We start from the raw sequence: 21,079 nt of genomic DNA on the forward strand, positions 1-21,079 counted from the left end.
GCCCCTCACATATACTAATGTGCCACAAACAGGACTTTAATATCACCAACCATTCCCATGTTATTACGGTGTATCCATATAAATGACCCACCCTGTAGATTTTATAATAAATTCTAAGCCTTACCTATGGAAAGGCAATCAAGAAGACTTAATCAGTTTGCTTTACAGATTAACAGATTCATGACTACATTAAGTAAACAGATTAGCAAATCTCTTTTCTTTACTCTTTTCCACCCATCTCCCCTCATTCACATACATGTACTTCAACTTAGTACTAGAGAATTCATGTATTTTCTCTCCAGTGAATAAATCCTTCCCCTCACTGTAGATCATGTCTACAATCCTCACAGTCAGAGACAGACTCCTGCCTGCTCACCTGTCAACCTTTCCATCATCACTGCAAATAACAAGCGGCTCAGAGCCAATCACTGATGATCTCACCCCTACCTTGAACCTATCCCTTGAATACTATCCTGTATTTAATTCAATTCAGTTCTGAACCTCATCACCAGCAGTCACCCCACGGGACTTAGTGTTGTAAGATAGAGACCCTACAATAATAGATAGAAAACCCCAAATATCAAACAACCCCCGTTTAGAAAGAACTTGGTGACAGTGGGAAGGAAAAACTCCCTTTTAACAGGAAGAAACCTTCAGTAGAACCAGGCTCAGGGAGGAGCGGCCATCTGCCGGGATCGGTTGGGGGTGACAGGAGAGAAATAAGACACGATGGGAAAGACAGCCAGAGATTAATAAGAACTAATGATTAGATGGAGAGTGGTGTGTGAGCACATAGAGAGTGAAAAAGGTGAGATAACAAGAAACACTGAAACACTCCATGCATCATGGGAAGCAGCCTAGACCTATTGCAGTGTAAGAAAGCCCTTACTATATCCTCTCTGTCTCCCGAGTCCAATCTGGGAGCTGGTTCCACAGAAGGGTCTGAAATTTGAAGGCTTTGCCTCCCATTCTACTTTTAAATATTTTAGAAAATGAAAATGATGCCAGGATTATATTCCATCAACAAGTCTCCTGTGTAGAGGACACACTAAATCCACATGTTTGTGGATCATAAAGAATGGATGCCCTTCTGATGCAACCCTGCCCATGTATCCGGGCTTGGAAATAGCACATGGTGGCTACTGGCCCCTGTGGCTGGTTTTCACTCCCTGTGGTAGTCTATTGCCTTGTAGATAGGGAAGAATAGTGCCCCATGCAAGAAACAGTGCAGGAAACCATGACTAAAGGCATTACTATATTTGAAAATAACACTGTGAAGGTTTTAGATCTGAGGTTGGTGTATTAGTCACAATTGTACGTGATGTTATGTTTCGAAGGTTTTTAGTCGTTATAATCACGCTTGATTATGTTATGTTGTCTCACCATATTGTAGAGGAAGCAGTGAGTTGATTACAATAAAGTTAAACTATCATGCAAAAGTGCATATTGTTGTTTACAGCGATGCACTGTAGGATCCATAAAGAGGAGTGTGGTTAAGGGTAGCTAAAGGCATGCTAGTAAAGGGAAAGAAAGAGCACCATACCACAGGGCAAGGGGCATCCAGCCCGTCCAGGCCTGGCAAGCCCGGTTCACCTTTTTCCCCTTTAATGCCTCGGAAACCCTGTTTGTGAAATCAGCCATTTAAAAAAAGAGTTTTGCAGCTCGTGCAGCAGAAGACTGTTTTCCCTCCACTGCTTAATGGCAGGAAGATCTCGATGTTTCTCCACGATGTGACTGACTTCAGTTTTCTAAACATGCAGGAAACCTGAGACTGACAGGAACCGGGCTCACTGATATGGACTTGCAAGGAAATGGTTCCTCTGATTCTAATGCAGAGGTTAATCTTCTCTAACAAGAGTATCTGACTGGTATAAGTAGAGCAGACCATCAGCATCTTCCCCAGTGTTTGATTGCTTTGCTTGTTCAAAACAACCAGTGCACCATGGCTGGAAGAACAGAGCCAACAGTGCTGATGGATAAAATAACACCAGAGAGAAATCTGACAGTAGGTATGCTATTGATTTTGATTTAGTATTAGAAGCTCTCGCCTATAGCTAGTCTATGCTGAACTGTCTGACTTTCTTTACTACAAAGCTGCAGAGGTGAAGGTTCAGGAAGGAAGCTCAGCGTGGCTGCCTGTTTCCTGTCTGTCTGGGACCTGGAAGAAAAGTTCCTCAATCATAGCTGTGGTCCAGTCTCAAGCATCTTTGTTCTCATCAATGTCTTTCTTTTTCAGTAGTACTTTATAATAATGTCACACTATTAAGTATTACTAAGGTATTAGTAATTTATCATTTATGTAGTATTACTGCTATTATTATTACCAGCAGTTGCGCATGGTGTGATAGTGTGATATTATTATAATGTCCTACACTTCCTCCTTTGGTTTTTTGAATGGATGAGGGATTTGAGGATGTATATTGATTCTAGTCGTGTTGTCAGCTGGACCACTGGACCAAAACCACTCTGAGGTTGATTAGAAACATTAAATGAGGCAAAAGGAAGCTGACCAACTGACATGTCCTGAGAGTAACTTGCTGCTTCTTCCCTTTGCCTCATGGCTAAACACAGAACTACTGACATACCAATGGACAGGGGGCATCTAATCCAGGTGCTCCTTGGTCTCCCTTATCCCCTTTGGCCCCCCTGTTGCCTTTCTTGCCCCTCTCTCCCTGCAAACAGTGTATTAAAAAGAACAAATTTAATCCTCCTTACTACACCACAGTAGAAGCAAATGCTTTTGTTTGTAAGATTTCAATAGCTGTTTTTTGACATATGCAACAGATGATATGAGAAATTTTAGCGTCATTTTAATTCACTAGTTTTTTTGTATGATTTAGCAATCTAAATTCACTGGAGAGTGGGAGGGAGTAGAGGGAAACAGGAAAAAGTAAGCCATTGCAGTTGGTGAGCAGGTTTCCTGCCAGGGACAACATGCACGCTACGAAACAGTGCACGTACAGCTTACACAGCTTGGCTCATTCACCTGTTCACACTGTTTTCTACTGAAGTGCTTTCTCGCTAACATTCACACACATTGGTAAATGGTAAATGGCCTGCATTTGTATAGCGCTTTTCTAGTCCATCATCCACACATTCACACACTGGTGATGGTAAGCTACATTGTAGCCACAGCTGCCCTGGGGTGCACTGACAGAGGCGAGGCTGCTGACACAGGCGCCACCGGGCCCTCTGACCACCACCAGTAGGCAAACATGGGGTTAGTATCTTGCCCAAGGATATTTGGCAGCTAGGAGGCAGCCTGGGATCGAACCACCGACCTTCTGATTAGTGGCTGACCTGCTCTGCCACCTGAGCCACCCACATTCTTACCCTCAAGGATGCATTAGAGCAACTTGGCGTTAGTGTCTTGCCCAGCTGTAGATGTAGTAGATGATCTGCTCTAACTCCTGAACTACAGCCTACAGTGACATTTAAACTTGTCACAGGTCATGAAAGTGTTGGATTTTGATGCATAGTTTATTTTCTTGCATCGTGGACAATTCCTGATAAATAACTTTGTCTTTTACGGGAAAAATCGACTAAATTTACAAGCTGAAGTCTACATTTAGGTGTTAAAGAGGAATCTAACACCAGGAGGGGGAAAGTATTTGGTTAAACTTAAAACCTGCACCATTTTTAACAAACAAACCTATCACCCTGTTAGACCAAGAATAACAGATTGATGCTTTCTCAATATTAACATATATATCAAGAACACCAATCCACTGTCTTCATTATTTAATTGCATTATAATTGCTACTTTGGCATGCAGACTTCATCAAGTGGATTCAGTTCAGGTCAATTCAGTTTTATGCAGCTCCAGTTTAAATTAAGCTGCTTCAAAGCATTTAAGGCCTTAAAAGTCTTTACTTTGATTCTAAGGTAAAGAAGGACCTTCAGGTCAATGTTTGTGTCACCTGTGTCTGCTCCTACAGGCAGGGAGTAAGAGATAAGAGTTTCATGCTGTAACTTTAAGCAGAAAATGACTTTTGCTGCAGTCTTTTTTGTTTCTGTCGTCTCATCTGGATACCATTAAACCCAGTGCTTGGGCTTTTAGCAGTTTATTTCAGATGTAGTATTTTTTAGCAGCTGCAGTAAAGACACTGGTAATATTTGGTGTAAGGTTTAGACTGATCACAGTTAGATTTGTACAAGCTGTTTAAAAAACAAAGATGAACCCAGAAATGCAAAAATCTTGTTGTGCATCTAATGAGTAGACACATTTTACAGTGATGAGAGAACACTGACTGGCAAGTTGAGTTACAGGTTAAAGGTTCAGGGGCTGGAGGGACTTAAAGGATGCTTGCAAGGAAGAGCAACTGTTAAGTAGGACTAGTTAAGAGGTAAGTGTAAGAGAAGGAACCCAAGACTACATTAGGATGCAGGAGGAGGAGGAACAGAAGGCCAAAATTTGTGAGAGGGAGAGAGGGCAATCCCAGCAATAAAAAGAGCCGCAGGCCACAGAGCAAGGTGAAGGGAAGGAAAAGGGGATAGGAAGACCTGCGGAAACAAAGGAAGATAGGAAAAAGTAAAAACAGCAACACAATCTCACAGCTTCAACACTTTCAACTGGATATTCACATTTAGGTGGATTGTTTGGGTTTCTGTACACTGGAAGTGTGGCCAGTTGAATGTGCTGAAAGAGCCCACAAAGATCAAATGGAAGTGGAAATATTAATTGTCACAGGTTAATGGGAAGGAAACAGGCATTCTCTGAGGGGGTGGGTATGTGTTTTAATTCATAAAACAGTTTTTTATCTCTAGTTCTACTAAAAACAAAGGTGCTTTAGAGGATGTACTGAGGATATTGTTAGAATAGTTTAACATTAGCACTGGAACTAAAATGGATTATGGCTGTTTTAACAGTAAGCCTGACATCGAGATGCCTCCAAGTGACCATTGGGTTCAAAACAAATCCACTGCAAACCAAACAATTTGCCTAAATTATGACTCACTGATCTTTACTTTTATGCATAATATCAAAGAGAACATTTATTTATTGAAATTCAGATATTATCTGTATATATTAGATAGTACATCGTCAGAGTTCCTCAGAAAGAAATTTCAACAACAATTTTGTGGATGTAAATGTCAACTGTGGTAATAATATTTACCAACATAAACTACATAATAAATGAAATTACACATGTGTGCGTGTGCACAGATGATCAACCACAATCACGTTAGTTACTTTATTTTTATAACAGGCCAAACACTGCAGACAGTATGTTACCTGGTTTCCCTTGAGTCCCTGTGGTCCTACTAATCCCTGTAAAAAGAAATGAGATGTAACATTGGGCACTGTGCCTTATGACTGCATTTGGGCAATAAGGACACATGTTTTTATCACTGTTGTTATTTTGCCAAATACAGTACTCTCCATAAAAAAGTTATGCCACTGTGTTAATGTGGAATAAACTCATTCCATACACACATACATCTTTCCATATCTTTAAACAGCTTTGAAACAGCTTTACATTTAACCAAACAGTGAGTGAAAATGAAACTGAAGCATTGTCCCACACAAAACTGAAACCCCAGTAGATGTGTTTGTGACAGCAGTGTGTACAGAGTTGTTTCTTGAACTCTTGCAGTGTCATTGATAGCAGGAACAAACGGCCTTCTTTAGGACTGTACTGTATGGACAGTACTTGATCTTATCTTTCACCAGCACAGTTCATCTCCCTACCCTTTGATGTGTAAATCATATTGCTGTGAAGGATGCAAATGCAAATTAAAATGTTACCAATGTTAACCCCCCCGGAACACACACACACACTCACACACTCACACACACACACACTTACGGGGATGCCTTGCGGCCCTGTTGGTCCTGGAATTCCAGGATCACCCTTTTCACCCTGTAGTTGTGACAGAAACAATCACCTGTACGTTCCGCCTGATCTTAAACTCAATGCATCTTTTAGAATAAAAACAAAGTTACTCACTGTCTCTCCCTTTGGTCCTGCTGGCCCTGGCACACCTGCAGGTCCTACTAGACCCTTTAAAACATGTTAAGGAAAGTAAATAGTAGGATCTACAAACAGAATAGTCAGGATCATCAAATGCCTCAAATCAGTAAATCAACAAGCTTTCTGGTACAATGTATCTTGGAGCATTTAAACCAGTTCTTCACAAATCTGACATAACAACATTTCTACAAGGTAATTTTCTGCTGGTAGCATATACCAAGCTTGTTGAACTACTGTCCAAACTGTATTAAACGAGGGAAAATGAATAAAATGTCAAGGTTGCAGCCTTCTGTCTAAGTATGAATCAAGATTGGAGAGGAAGATCTTGCATCTTAGGCATATCCAGCATGTGCACCCCTGTCTGTAATGCAGCTGTCCACGTGTACTACATGATATTTAAACATGCAGCACAGGTATCTCTGCATGCTTATTTGCATACTTTCTAGCAATGGCAGCTTTGCAGCCTGACGTTGGTACTAGGAGGGCCAGGAAGCAGGAAACTGTTAAGGTATGATCAGAGTTGGAGTACTGACACTATAATGGCATTCTATATGAGCTGGCAAGTTGTTTAGTTCGCTTACAAGACACTGAATAGTTTGGAATAGTTAAGACGATCTGGAAAACAACTTGCCATAACACATAAGCAGCTTCAAATTCCAAGATCTCACAGTTGCTTGTGGTGGCTGGGCCTGTTTGAGATGTGGTTATATCTCATAACCGTATGGATTTATGGTTTAAGTTTTCAGGTTACTGATACTTAGAAAAGTAGTTGAGGGAGTTTAACTAAAATAGGGAAAAAAATAATTGAAATTTCTTCATACCTAATCAGCTTAGCAGGAGTCATTGATGAGTTTCCCTTTTTACAAGAAACAAACTGAATTTCTTTTTACAATGGTAATACAGTTAAAGAGCTTACCTCCTATAGATAATTTACTTTGAAAGCAATTTGAACATCTATTGCCTAAATTAGTTTCATTTGTGTGTCCATCTTTATGCACAGGCTAACTCTGACGTTAACTTTCTTTTGTCAACTCTGGAAACACAACTGCCTGTTGACAAGCATTATTCAATTTCTTTTTTTGAATAAAAAACAGAGTTTATGAGATTTGATGGACAGTAATTGATGAGGAAATATACATATTTCATGTCTCTAGGAAAGCAGGCAGACATGTTGAACATAAAAACTTCCAAACTAAAAGGAAGGGAACCAGGAATCTGTAATAAGCCTGTTTTGAATTGGGTGAAGTTGGGTTAAAATTTTGAGGGTTTATTGCTGATTGTGTAAAGAATTAAAACGAACACAAAGAATATTGATATGTTTTTGGAAAATTGTGATGAACATACTAAGATGGTGAGTCATTGTAACCAAACAGTTCTAGGTAATTTGTGTTGGTAATACTCAAAACAGATGGATGATTTGTCAATGATCAGTTTTGTCATTGACAAGTAATAATCAGGCAGCAGACTGTCACCCGCGGTACCAGCAGCTCAACAGCAGGCTAAGTTGTTTGGCAGAGAAGATTTGAGAGTTTTCATGGTCACAATGCACACACTCAATTCTGCTGCTGTACATGTACACCACCATAATACAAATTTACTATCAACACAAAGTACAAAGAAAACTTTTTAGTTATAGTAACTCGCTATCTTACTATGTTGGTGGAAATAAATAATTGATCCCCTACTTTGTACATTTGTACACCTGCTAACTTACATAGAAATGGACAGCCTCTGATTATGATGGCAGTTTTATTTTAATGGAGAGAGACCGAATATTAACCAAACATGCAGAAGAAAACATTACATCAAAATTATAAAATGATTTGATTTGAATTCTGACTCCAATAAATCATTCATTCCCTTTTGATCTTAACTCTTTATGTGTAGAAACCACACCTGTTCACAGAATCAATTCCTACCATTCCAACCTCTCCACCATGATGGGCAAAACCAAATCAAAGGACGTCAGGGAAAAGACGAAAGCTGGAATTAGCTACAAGAACATCAACGAGAAGCTTGGTATATAAAGTCTCAAGAATAAAACGACCTTAGGTCTGGAGCATGCAAGAGTTCGCTTCACGGGGTGAGGATGACACTAACAAGATGGTGGATCAGTCCAAAACTACTAGAGAGGTGGTCATTAATGGTCTGAAGGTAAGGTCTTGATGCATCTCAATCATGCAGGTAAGTAAATCTCCAAAGGTTGATTCTGTTCATCTGGACGTTTTCAGTGGGAGAAACGTTTCATCATCATCAGGTGACTTCTTCAGTCTCAGCTGACTGCAGGTTTCAACCTTATAAACAGTACATTTGCATAATGACTGAAACCAGCCCAACCTCTTCCGTGGTCAGATGAGACCAAAATTGAGCTGTTTGGCATCAATTCCACTCGGTGTGGAAGGGGCTATATATCAATTCAATTTCAATTAAAATGTATTTTATTTATGTAGCACCAAATCACAACAACACTCGACTCAGCATGCTTAATAATGCAAGACCCTACACAGAGTCACCCCAACAATCAGATGACACCCTGTGAACAAGCTTTTTGGCAACAGTGGGAAGGAAAAACTCCCTTTTAAGAGGAAGAAACCGACAACCGACTTGCTCACCTGGAAAGGGCTCACCTGTGAGAATCATGTTCTTTGACTTCTCCAGTGCTTTGAACATCCTGTCCTCACCACACTCGCAGAGACTAGCTGGAGTATACAGGTGTGGACCATCATCTCACCACATGGATCCTGAACTATCTCACCAGCGTCCATCAGTACGTAGGATTTCAGACATGTGTGTCTGTACAGGCACCCCACACACCCAATACAGCACAGACGTCTCTTAAAACTCGGTCAATTATTTCCAGCAAGAATCCTCTGATGACTGAGAGTAAAGAGAACTGATGCAGCAGAACTGTCTATCCAACACTGGGAAAACCACCTCCAGTTTGTGCTGGAGATGGGCCATCGCAGGCAGAAACATCTTACACCTATAGCACTGAACATCCAGGGAATTAGCATTGAGACAGTGGACTCTTATGAGTACTTGGGTGTTGACCTGACCAATAAACTGACAAAGTAGGCTGTATCTGAAGACTCCAGTCTTTTGGATTGCAAGGAAACTCCCGAAGACCTTCTGTGACTCTGTGGTGGCATCTGCCATGTGGTCTGCAGGGAGATTAACATCCAATCACAGCACTATCTATCATTAGTCATATATATCTAGCTACATATGTTTATTGTCTTAATAAAAGAGACTGTTCATTTCTTTGTGTGAGCAAACTTAGAAATTCAGCAGGGGATCAAATAATTACTTCCCATATATCACCATTCTCAGTGCCACTGTATCCTCCAGACCCAACTCTGTGCACTCCTGTCCTCACAGAGTTTCTTTAGAATGAAAAATATTAAGACAAGCATGGGTAGCAACAAAGCAAGCATACAGTATACAACAAGCAGGCATTAAGGACATCAAGCAGGCAATAGTTGGGAGTAGAAGGGAGGAAGAAGAGGAGAAAGGGATTGGAACGTGACTTGCACCACTCACCACTGCACCTGGTCTGCCGTCTAACCCATGAGCCCCCTGTATAGTGTTGTACACAGTTAGAGAGCAGAGATGATGAGGGGACGAGGTGGTAGGTAGATGGGGAGGGTAGTCAGAGTTGGATGGGGAGATGGGGGAAGGAGGCGTGAGTGAAGCAGCGACTCAAGTGACTTCAAAAACATATTCAGATGATCACAACAGATGAGCGATGAAAGTGATGAAGCGGAAGAGTGAGTGATTTGGTCATAGTGGGTGATGGCATCATGTTTCTCCTCGCAGTGATGGCTGTTCTAAATTTCACTGTGATTATATCGAAGACATATTTTACCATTTTAAAAATACAATTTACTTCTGTACTGACATGAGCACTGGCTATAAATGCAACTTACTGAGTGTGACATAAACCATAAGTTCTTTGTAAAGCCAAAGATTTACAGCAACATGGTCCATTTTAGAAAGATTATAATTAAAAATTAAATTAAATGATATTATATTCATTAAAGCTGTGATGCCACGTGGCTCAAGGCATTTACACTGCAACACAAAGACACTGCAAAGTTAGAAAGGAGAACACTCAGCCAGTGTTGAAGCTTTACACACAGTCATAAATATTTGTTAGATTCACACATCTCGTCTGCTTATCTGTGTGTGTGTGTGTGTGTGTGTGTGTGTGTGTGTGTGTGTGTGCGTGCGTGTGTGCGTGTGTGCGTGTGTGTGCGTGTGCGTGCGTGTGTGCGTGTGTGTGTGTGTGTCAAAATGTACAATCTGGATCAATCAGTCCATGAAACCTTTTACTATTGATACAGACTCCAGCTATTTCCTCCTGTTTAAGGATGGTTTCTTGTCAACCACCTTTCCACCAACAATATTTTTGATGACACAATAGTAAAAAGTGGGTCAGCTGAGGGGCCTCATATATTTTTCAGGTCCTGTTTGTGAATTTTCTCCTATTTGACTCCAATAAATCTTCATCTTGGAGTCATTGTTAATCAGGATATGTCCTTCAACGTGCATATCAAACAAAAAGTGGAATAAAACATCTATAATTATATATAGGAAAGCATATAGAGGCTACAATGAAGCATGTAAATGAATCCATAGAAATGTAGAATGAAGTACAGTATGTGGATGAGTAAATCATAGTAATGAATGATTCAACCTTTGCCCTAGTTTATCTGTGTAAAAGGTCACAGAGAAAGAGAAAGCATGATGGGATTCATGTAAGAGGTAAGAGGAGAAGGAGAGAAAAAAGATTGTAACTGTCAAACACGGAACCATCATTTATAAGTGGTTTTACTGATTGTTAATTAGTTGCAAATATGTTTCAGTTAACCAGTATAATGAATCAGAAAATAGAATAACAATGTTTCTAATAACAGGCCTCACTGAGATGATGTTACAATGAATGTTCATGTGAAAATGTGCTAAACACAAATCTAACTGAAGTAGAAACACATAAGCTAAATGAAACAAAGTGAATTGTATTGATATGTGACTGAGTGTGTAAATGCATTTCCTATGTTAAGAATGACAGATGACAGATGAAAATGTAATGAAGTGGCTTTAAAGTTTAAATCATGTAAGTCAGATAGAGAGAGCATGATAACGTGTGGGTGGACATTGGGCGATTAGACGTTAATAATGTCATTGGATGTCCCCGGGGGTGAGGTTAGATATCCAGTGGGCGAATGGGGAGAAAGGGTGAGCAGTATAAAAGTGAGGGGCGATTTGGGGTTCTTCCCTTTTGTCTTCTATGAGAAGATTGGTTCACAGTGGAAAGCCACAGCTGTGAACATGCAAACTGGTTTTGTACTTTTTGGCTTTTCATCTGCTCAATTTTGCTGTGATGGTTCATTCAGAAGGAGTTTGGTTCATCTTACTCCCACTGAATCCCCAGCTGCTTTCCTGTAGGGTGATTACCATCAACTCAACATGGGGATAAGTGGATCTTTAGGTTGTGCTCATCCTTTCTCCAAGCTCTCCCCACCACAGATAAGAACAAAATCAGCATTAGCTCAGAGCAGGTTAATTAGATACCTATAGTTTACATATAGTTCAAGTGTTTTATGATTATTACTATTTGCCTTTGCTTTTGCTTTCTGGCAATTAAAGTCTAAATTGTGGACCTTCACTTTTTAACTCTTTGTTAGACAGTAAAGGTAAAAGTCTGAGTACTGATTTTGATCAGTGCAAATAGCTTTGACAGTTTACCCTAGCCAGTTAAAATAATCTTCCCTTGGGCCCTTTCCTCAGAAATTACAAGTGCCATGATCAATAGGGGAGCTACCCTAAACCGATGGGACTGACAGTATTTGATCTGCAAGGCTACTCAGTTTTCTTCTTATCCGGGTTAGCAGCTGACCTCTGCATACCTATTGGGTAAGACTCATAGGACCAAGAGCTGAAACAGACTTCCTGTATAGGGGTTGGGGGCCCATGCAGATCAAGAGTATAACAGAGAGTTATCAGGAAAAAAGGTTTTTCCTCTAGTTTGTGTCACCACGTAGTGACGCATCTATCGCTTTGTATTTAGTCAGGTGGATTATGTAACGCAATACCCAGAAGCAGTGCCGCTGAGCAGGCGCTGTTGCAGATCATCTCCCGAGTTCCCGAAAGAGATATTGACTGACCAGGGCTCATCGTTCATGGCTCGCACCCTAAATGTCTACCACCCTCAGACTGAAGGGGTGGTGGAGCGGCTGAATAAGACTTTAAAGTCCATGACTCATTCACAAGGATGAACATAATTGAGATCGCTGGTTAGACCCTCTGTTGTTTGCAGTGTGGGAGGTGCCCCAGGCCTCCACCAAGGGATTTTCAGGAAGCTGCAAGGGGTGCTCAACCTTATTAAAGAGAACTGGAGGAAGGTCTGAGTCCCATGAAAAATGAGATTCAGTACGTTCTGGATTTGCAAGCAAAACACACTTTTGGGAGGTTGTCATGGGAGAATTTGCGTGATGTTCACATCTGTACAACAGAGGCAATTTTAACAGGGAGATAAAGTGCTTGTATTGCTTCCCTTCTCCAGCTCAAAATTACTCACGCCCTTGGTGGTCCCACGGCGAGTGGGGGACGTCGACTATGAAGTGATATGGTCGGCCAATGGAGGGTCCATGCATATCACCTCAACCTCGTCAAAGCATGGAGAGAGACTGAAGCCGCTTCTCTGGTGAGCCTGGTGACAGAGACGAGTTGGGGCCAGAGGTACCAAATACCACCATTCCTGCCTCCCTCCATTGTGATAACCATGTCGCACAGACCTAGAGAGCAGATGTTGGTGGATTGTTGCAGATGTGTTCTCCCCCCGCTCGGCCATATCAGTCTCATCGAGCACCATTTTCAACCTGGCATGATGGCACGTTCACGGCCACACAGGCTACCTGAACATAAAAGTCAAATTGTTCAGAGGTATTTGGCTGAGATGCTGTGGATGGGAGTAACAGAAGAGTCAGCGTGGTGTAGTCCTGTCGTTGTGGTCATGAAGAAGGATGGGTCTATCCCGTTCTGTGTGTGACTATTGCAAAGTGAGTGAGGTGTCACACTTTGATGTTTACCCCATGCCCATTTCAATGAGCTCCTGGTCTGGTTGGGCACAGCCCGCTTTTTCACAAAACTGGATTTAGCCAAGGGCTATTGGCAGATTCCCTTATCTGCAGAGTCCAAGGAAAAAACGTCCTTCTCCACTCCGCACGGTTTGTACCAGCTCGTCACCCTTCTGTTCGGCTTGTTCGGAGCCCAGGCCACCTTCCAGAGCCTCATGGACTGGGTGCTGTGGCTGCACGCTGTAATGCTGCCGCCTATTTGGATGATGTTATCATCCATAGTGACACCTAGTCAGAGCATGTGCAGCGGGTGGCTGCAGTCCTGGAGTCCCTGAGGCAGGTGGGGCTCACGGCCAACCCAAAGAAGTGTGCAGTTGGACGGAGGGAGGTACAGTATCTAGGGTAGCACTTGGGGGCAGGCAGGTGTGTCCACAGATGGAAAAAAACAGCAGCAATTGCCAAGATCAAAAAGGAAGTGAGACAGTTCTTGGGGCTGACAGGGTACTACCACTGGTTCGTGCCTGGGTTTGCAGACCTGACCTTCCCCTTAATTGAGCTCACCCGAATGGGTGCTTCAGACCTGGTCCAGTGGACGGAGTCGTGCCAGGTGGAGTTTGTGCAGGTAAAGAAGGCTCTCTGTGGGGTGCAGCTGCTCACAGTCCTGACTCCCCCCCTTTTATCCTCCAGACTGACGCCTCGATGGTCAACTCTCTTTGTTATTACCTGCTGGGGCGCTCATACACCCTCTGCTCAGACCACGCCCCGCTGCAATGGCTTCACCGCATGAAAGATGCCAACGCCCGGATCACCTGGTGGTATCTGGTTTTACAGCCCTTTAAATTTCAACTTGTCCTACTTCCTGTCTGGACAAGACATTTAGCTGGTTTAATTTATCTGTTTCATATATGCTGTAGGTGACCTGTGTAAAGTGATGTGTTTCTGCCTTACAGAGGAGTAGTAGTAAAAATGGGGGAGGACCCCTTATAGGGCTTTGGAGCGTGATGTCACGGGGGTGGGCGTGGAAAGGATTTTGGCCTGATCCGCCATGTTCGGGGTCTTAGCGCAAGCGACGAAGGAGCGAAAGCACAGCCATGGTTCGTACTTGCTGTGTGGTCGGCTGCAATGTTCGATCTTACGATCGGCACGGGAATAAGCTTGGGTTGTCTTTTTATGCTTTCCCAAGCTGGAAGCAACATCAAGGAGCTCGGGTATCGGATGTTACCAAACGAAGGCGTCGAGCCTGGATAGCAGCCGTGAGACGAGCTGATATCAAGTTCGTACAGAACGACCATCTAATTTAAAGGCTCTTGCTCAAACGTACTCGCACTACAAGGGTACACACACCATGAAATACCTGATCGGGATTACTCACAAGGTGCAATTTCGTTCATTTCTAAGGGGTGGGGGGCCGTGCATCAGATAAACACATCACAGAGCAATGTGGCATACTTAACAAGCTGTTACCAGGGGATGTAGTTTTGGCTGACAGAGGCTTTGACATCAGAAATGCGGTGGGAATGATGTGTGTGGAGGTTAAGATCCCAGCATGTTGTGTTTTGGTTAACATGTGCCCCAGTGTGGTAATGAAACCAGACACACATGAGACTTGTTCTTGTTAATTAATGATTGTGAAAACTTTGAGTATGTCTCTGAAGAAATAGTACTAGGAAAACCTTTTTTGTTATGTGTAATTGTATGAACACACTGACATTACATTGTGTAACCATTTCTGTATCTGTATACTATAATTGACAGTTTATCATCGCTTTGAACTCTGTTTCACTAAAATGACATTATAATAAAAGCCAGGTAATGACAAAGATCTGCATTTGACGCTTTATTTTACACTTTGACAATTGTTACAAAATACCCAAATCTTGCACCCAGCCGTTTGTAAATTGTATGTGCGCCTCCAGTGACTTGTAATTACGAAACTGGTTCGCTGTGTAGGCGCTTACTCCACAAACAAGATACGTGAAGATATCGGGTTAGGACAGTGGCGGTAAGTCGTCTGGGTCGTTACTCCACTGCCGTATTTCATATGGGTCCAGATTTGCGATGCACTCTATTTTTTTCAAGTACCGCTGCTTCGCCTCTGGACGCAATCGGCCTCTATACCGTCCGTTTTCTTTGGAGCTGCTTTTAAGCATGATTCTTGTCGTCGTCGTTCCAACACAGTGTCTGTTTTGATTCGTAGACCCCGAACATGGCGCCGCGCTCCCACAATGCATTGCGGCGTGACGTCAACTCCAAAGCCCTATAAGGAGGGTCAGTTTGTATCCTCACTACAACCCCAGAAGTGCCTCGTGCTGGCTGAATTCCTTCTTGCAAGAATAAAGCGCTCAAAAGGAAACTGAGCAGTGTGACCTCTTTTATTTAATGCACTAAACTTCCATAACACTCCTTTTTGATTAGTACACATAATTTATGAACATTTATGGTTTGAGTTGTTTTGGATGTGTCAGTTGAATGGGTTGCTACTAAATCTGGTGGGGATTTCATGTCAATAGCACCTTTATAGTCAATGCTTAGTTCACGCGCTGTATTATAACGTCTCCGTTAAAGCCAAGGACCTCAGCAGGCTCCACTGAACTTCACTTAAGCCAGTGTTAGTTGGTCTGACTAATACGCAGGTACATGTTCGATCCATATGGTTTATCTTCTTTTTTTATCAACTGCATTTTGTCCTTGTTAAGTTAAAGCTGAAACTTTTTCAGCTCCATCTCTTAAAATTCAAGCTTTAAGTAATGAGCTTTTGTCTTCTACTGTTTTGTTAATATGGAAGTGCTGGATGGGCCACACTGACTCAGTCCAGCCTCAGTTACTACACCATACTACGGAGACTCCTGGTGCTCCTCTGAAAATGGCTTTTTCTTGTACTCACACACATATTCAAGGTGAACATCCTCACAGTTGATTTAAGGAAGTATGATTAACCTATTTTAGAACTGAAAAGTCAGAGTTGTTAGACTCTGTTTGCTGAACCTGCTTTCTAGACTCAAACACAGGCAGCAACAACAAAAACTAACAGATCACTAACAGGAAGAGGAAAAAAGGACTATAAAGAGAAGAGAAATCTAAAGTGAGACAACAGAAAACTAGCCTTAAAAATAAAACAAGAAGTAAACAGAAGATAATTAGCATCAAGACAAAAAGAGACAAGGAAAAACTAAATTAAGGTATTAAGGCAAAGTATTAAAATCATACCAGGATGTAAAGTTCAACATTATCTCACTGTCTAAAAATAATCACTAGGATAAGAAAGAAATAAGAGCTACATCTTATTATTATCAGAGAAATAAAAGCAGGAATCCAAACTTCAACTTACAAAGCAAATCCTTAGAGCCAATAATTTCACAATTAATGATAATGCAACAACATCTTGCTACCATGTGAAAAACTCAATTCCTCAATCGATTAGTGACTGAGAGCAACTGAAAGGGTGTCGTCAGCCCTGTAAAGCCTTTGAACCTTTCTCTGGTTTTGCAACATTTTTTCAACATCTGTATTTCCTGTAACTCCTGAACCAGCAGCTAAAGTGTGAGAATTTCAATGGTTCCTGAACGCAGTGACTCATTTCAGTGATATTAGGATGATTACAGTAATTCAAGGCATCGGGTCACAGCAGCCAAAAGTTGGCTGAGAGAAGAGAAAGTGAGTGTGACGACGTTTTTTTATCTGACAGTTTGAGGGTTTTTAACTGTTTTTTGTTGTTTTCTGTGTTGTTTGCAGAGATTGTCGTGGCCAACCTGGCGTTACTGTAATGACTGTAATGATATCACTGAAAAAGCACAGAGTTGAAGCAACCATTGGATGTTTTTGATTATGCCAGTGGTTCAAGAGTTTTGGTAGTTTGATGTAAAGTTTGACCTAAAACTGATGATTATTTTAATGTGAGTGCAAACCAGTGTGAAAGAATAACAACCTAAAAATTCATTTTCAGATTATCCCATTACAAATCAACTCAAACATCATTTGCATCAATTTTCAACATGAGACAGCTAAGATGTATTTTGAATGTTGGTTATTATGAACAGACAGACGTGAACTTACAGGAAGTCCAAGATGGCCTCTGTCTCCCTTGTCGCCTTTCTGACCCGTCGCTCCCTTTTCTCCTCGGATTCCAATTCCTGGCTCTCCCTGAGTTAAAAGGTAAGAGATACAATACAATCCTTACACTTTCCTACATAAAATCAATGATGTGATATTGACAACATATAACTAGAGGCAAATTTAATAACCGTAGAAAGTGATATCATAGTTTGTTCTCACCTTAGGCCCTGATGGTCCTTGTGGTCCCTAGATAGAACAAAACAGTGGAATTTATTTCAATTCACTTTTATTTATATACTGCCAATCACAACAACAGTCATGCTAAAGTGCTTTATATTGAAAGGTAATGACCCTCCAATAAAACAGAACAATCAAACAACCCCATGGCGACAGTAGGAAGGAAAAGCTCCCTTTAAACAGGAAGAAACCTCTGGCAGAACCAGGCTCAGGGAGGAGCAGCCATCTTCTGCGGTTAGGGAGTGAGTGGAGGACGGCAGGATAAAAGGACGAGATAAAGTACATGGAGGACAAGAGCCAAAGCTTTAAAATAAGTAACGAGTTATGTATAAAGACATGGTGAGTGAAATAAAGGTGAGTGAAGAAGAAACACCAAGTGCATCATGGGAAGTCCCCAGCAGCATAGACCTAGCCAGAGTTTTCAGTCACATGACTGACTCACTACCCTGGCATGCAAAATATGGTCAGAAGTGGACAGCAGGTGGTGCTGTAGGAAAAGTATTTTTCCACCTATATCAAGCAACTACTCGAAAAACAAGCATATGAAGAGAAACAATGAATTTTAGGGACTTGTGATCCATATTTTGCTCTGGCAGCTTTATGTAAATACCTAAAATACCCAAAAGTGCCAATGTCTCTCCCAGAGCTCGAGTACAGTGACATCTATGTGCATCTTGTAGAACAGGGTCGGCAACCTTTCTGATGATGAGTGCATTTAAAATTTCCTCAGAGGTCAGTGTGCCATATGACTGCATTAGCAATAAATCTAATAACGCTCTATATGAACAGTTACTCACTATATAGATCAACTTTACAGGATTATATTTGTTCACAGATGTTTGCAGCTGTCAGCGAATAGTTATCAGCTATTTTGAAACAAAAAGACTTTTTCTCCATTACAGCAAATGAACTGAACAACAGAAAATACAAATGATGTTTATGGTCTCCTCACAACAGTGATAAGAAAAATAAACTGGGCCAATATGTTTGTTAATACAGAGACACACATGTTAATGTGATCTCTGGTCTCCCACTCAGAGACACAGGTCTCCCAGTGTCCAGCATTCAGACCTGAGGACTCATGTGAGAGAAAATCTGCTCACACAGATATGTAGAGCCAAACACTGTCAATAAGGCCTCTGCAATGTTCTGAAGAGTTAAACCTGTCAGGTAGTGACGTCCAGCAGGTGAACATGCAGCTCCATGAACACACAGCTGTGGATTCCAGCTGCTTCGTACTTCTGCAAACTTTGACCCCACAGATTCGAGCTTTTCAGTTCAATCAGCTGCATTTCGATGTCCTTTGTGTCCAGCAGGTTAAAGACAGACAAATCCAGCTGCTCGTTAAAGCTTTCTGGTTTGATCAGAACATAAAACATTGGTCCAAACACCTGAAAGCCCTGAAAACACTTTCAGAATTCTGTCTCGAGTCTACGGATGTATCCGTGTATCTCCGTGGTGCTGATGCTGAGCCGACAGCTGCTGACGTTTTTGAAGTGTCAGAATGTGGAAATTTCAACATGGCTTGAAAAAGCTGTCAGCTAGCAACGTCCCTCTCACCGGTAGTTATTTTTAGCCAATTACAAGCTGAATCTGGTAGTTGGGGTTGTTAGCTAAGATGCTGACATTAAGAAGCGGCACAACTAATGTGTGTATGCGAGCTAATTTGTGATGTGCACCGCTGGCCCGGCCATTTATTTTTTGATGCACCTGCTCAGATTAATTCACTGCGTGTCGTGCCCAGAGCTGGACTGGGACAAAAAATCTGCATTTTGATGAGAGACCGTCCCCCCAGGTATTAAAGCCATAAAGCCTTTGAATGAAAACGCTGTGGTTGACAGTGATGCCACAGTCTTGTTGGTATATGTATGATTTCTATACATTTTACGTCAGATAACTTTGGTTGTAAGATTCAGATAATTATTTATTAAAGCGAGACATTTTAAATGAGAATAAGAAAGTATTTCTTTGTGCCCCCCCTCTCCCTGTTAATGTCCTACCTGAAAGTGTTCATCGTTAAAGCAAAGGTAAGTGTCGCATAGCTATCTTAAATAAACTACCACACGTAAGTCTTATGCTTGGTTGACTTGGGCTTTCACTGTGTGTGACTAGAAAAGCTCCAGTAGTAAGAATTAGTCACATGAACGTCACAACAGTGAAGTTGAAAGAGTGTTTTTCTAGTGTCAGGCTAACCATTCCTGGAGTTTAAATTAGCCACCATTGAGAGCCTGGATTGTTGTGGGGATTAGTGCGATTTGGCTGTAAGGCAGGTAAAGAGATGTGTCCTCACATGTTTGTGCTATACTCAACGCCCTCTGGCAGCTGTAAATAAATGCTGATTAGTGCGTCCCATAGCACAGGAACTATCTGCCAGTTTGGCCTTCAAGCCACACGTTGAACTTGATGTTTAAAGGGAGTCACGCTAATTTCACATGTAGCATCCACGCACAGCTTGTTACAAGCAGGTGTGGGACCTGACTGACCACAGGGCAAACATAAACGTTAAGACCATGTACACATGGTCCAGCTTCCTGTCCCCCTGCTAGGACACTTAACATGTTGGTGGAATTTGGAGAGTTTAGATTTGCAGGGCCACTGTTTGAGGCCCTGCAGTAATGCTCCAGTCTGTGGCTCCAACGTCGTCCCAAACTTTACACCAATCATCAACATTAAGCAGGTGGTTTTGATGGTATTGCTTGTTTATGTATTTGACCGTATTAGAAGGATCATACTGAGGTTGTAGAGGAAGTTTGCTACTCAATCCCGGCTCTTTGAGTCATCTTTCAAAGTATTCTGGGGTAAAATACTGAACCCCAATTTGTCCACAGTGTATCCATGTGAATGTGCATGTAAATGCTAAATAAATTGCTTAGACATAAGCACTGTGTGAATGTGTGTGATTGGGTGAACGAGAAGCATGCTTTAAGTGCTCAAACTGGGTATAAAGCCAACAAGGACAGGAGGTAAGCATGCTATTTATCATTTAAAACATGGTTAGTGTGTCACATGAAACACCTTTACAGTTATGCATTGCTTTTGTTTTTAAAGATAAGAGTTACGCGGCATATCTGACTTACTGCTGGGCCAGCTGGTCCTGGGGGTCCTGGAGGACCGTAGATCTAAAGGCAGGGTATACACAGTTTTAAAAGTAGTGCTTATAAGGCACTGACAAGCAGAAAATTATCAAACTCCGTTTATAAACAATCCTTACCGATTCTAACCTTCCTCCATCTCCAGGTTCACCTTTTGGACCCTGTAACAATATGTGGGAACGACACAGGGATAAAGGGTTCGTCATATATTTCCATATTTTACAAAACTATTGCAGGGCATCTGTGATTTCATACACGTGTGCGACTTGATACAGCACTTGGAGCATTTCACTACCTCACAGCCATCTAACCAACCATCTCTTGCAGCTTGAGAGGCAACACTGCATAGCATCGTACACAGGAACCATTTATTAGGGGAACATTTCAGTGTACTATAAGGTCCCTTAGTTATGCTTGGGGCCTGGTGCCTACTTTGTTTTACATTTTGTGTCTTACTGTCAGACATCTGTTGCATAACCGAGTCTTATACAGCAAATCTCACCCAAGTAGTGAAGATCTACAAGGTTTCTGAGCATATTAAATTCATAAATATATAATACACCTAATTACTGCTGCAACAATTCATCGGCATAATCATAATGTCGTCGGCTATAAACGTTTGTTGATGCACACTTTCATCATT

The 21,079-nt window shown here is 41.6% G+C and overlaps 1 protein-coding gene and 1 long non-coding RNA gene across 2 annotated transcripts in view; one reads left to right on the forward strand and one right to left on the reverse strand.

Annotated features, from left to right (window-relative positions):
* The window catches only part of LOC146504724 (uncharacterized), a 236,660-nt gene that overhangs the window by 28,124 nt on the left and 187,457 nt on the right, over window positions 1-21,079 (forward strand). The window lies entirely within an intron of this gene.
* LOC146504726 (uncharacterized) overlaps window positions 1-21,079 on the reverse strand; it is a 61,588-nt gene that overhangs the window by 12,815 nt on the left and 27,694 nt on the right. The window contains exons 25-33 of the mRNA XM_085183407.1: window positions 20,556-20,597; window positions 20,422-20,463; window positions 17,327-17,353; window positions 17,108-17,194; window positions 9,516-9,551; window positions 5,952-6,005; window positions 5,811-5,864; window positions 5,237-5,272; window positions 2,586-2,672 (exon numbers count right to left, since the gene is read on the reverse strand). Of these exons, the coding sequence (XP_085039533.1) occupies window positions 2,586-2,672; window positions 5,237-5,272; window positions 5,811-5,864; window positions 5,952-6,005; window positions 9,516-9,551; window positions 17,108-17,194; window positions 17,327-17,353; window positions 20,422-20,463; window positions 20,556-20,597 (465 nt within the window). The remainder of the gene's footprint in view (window positions 1-2,585; window positions 2,673-5,236; window positions 5,273-5,810; window positions 5,865-5,951; window positions 6,006-9,515; window positions 9,552-17,107; window positions 17,195-17,326; window positions 17,354-20,421; window positions 20,464-20,555; window positions 20,598-21,079) is intronic.

Source organism: Neolamprologus multifasciatus, chromosome 13, assembly GCF_963576455.1.
Source record: "Neolamprologus multifasciatus chromosome 13, fNeoMul1.2, whole genome shotgun sequence".
In the NCBI taxonomy this organism is placed as follows: domain Eukaryota; kingdom Metazoa; phylum Chordata; class Actinopteri; order Cichliformes; family Cichlidae; genus Neolamprologus; species Neolamprologus multifasciatus.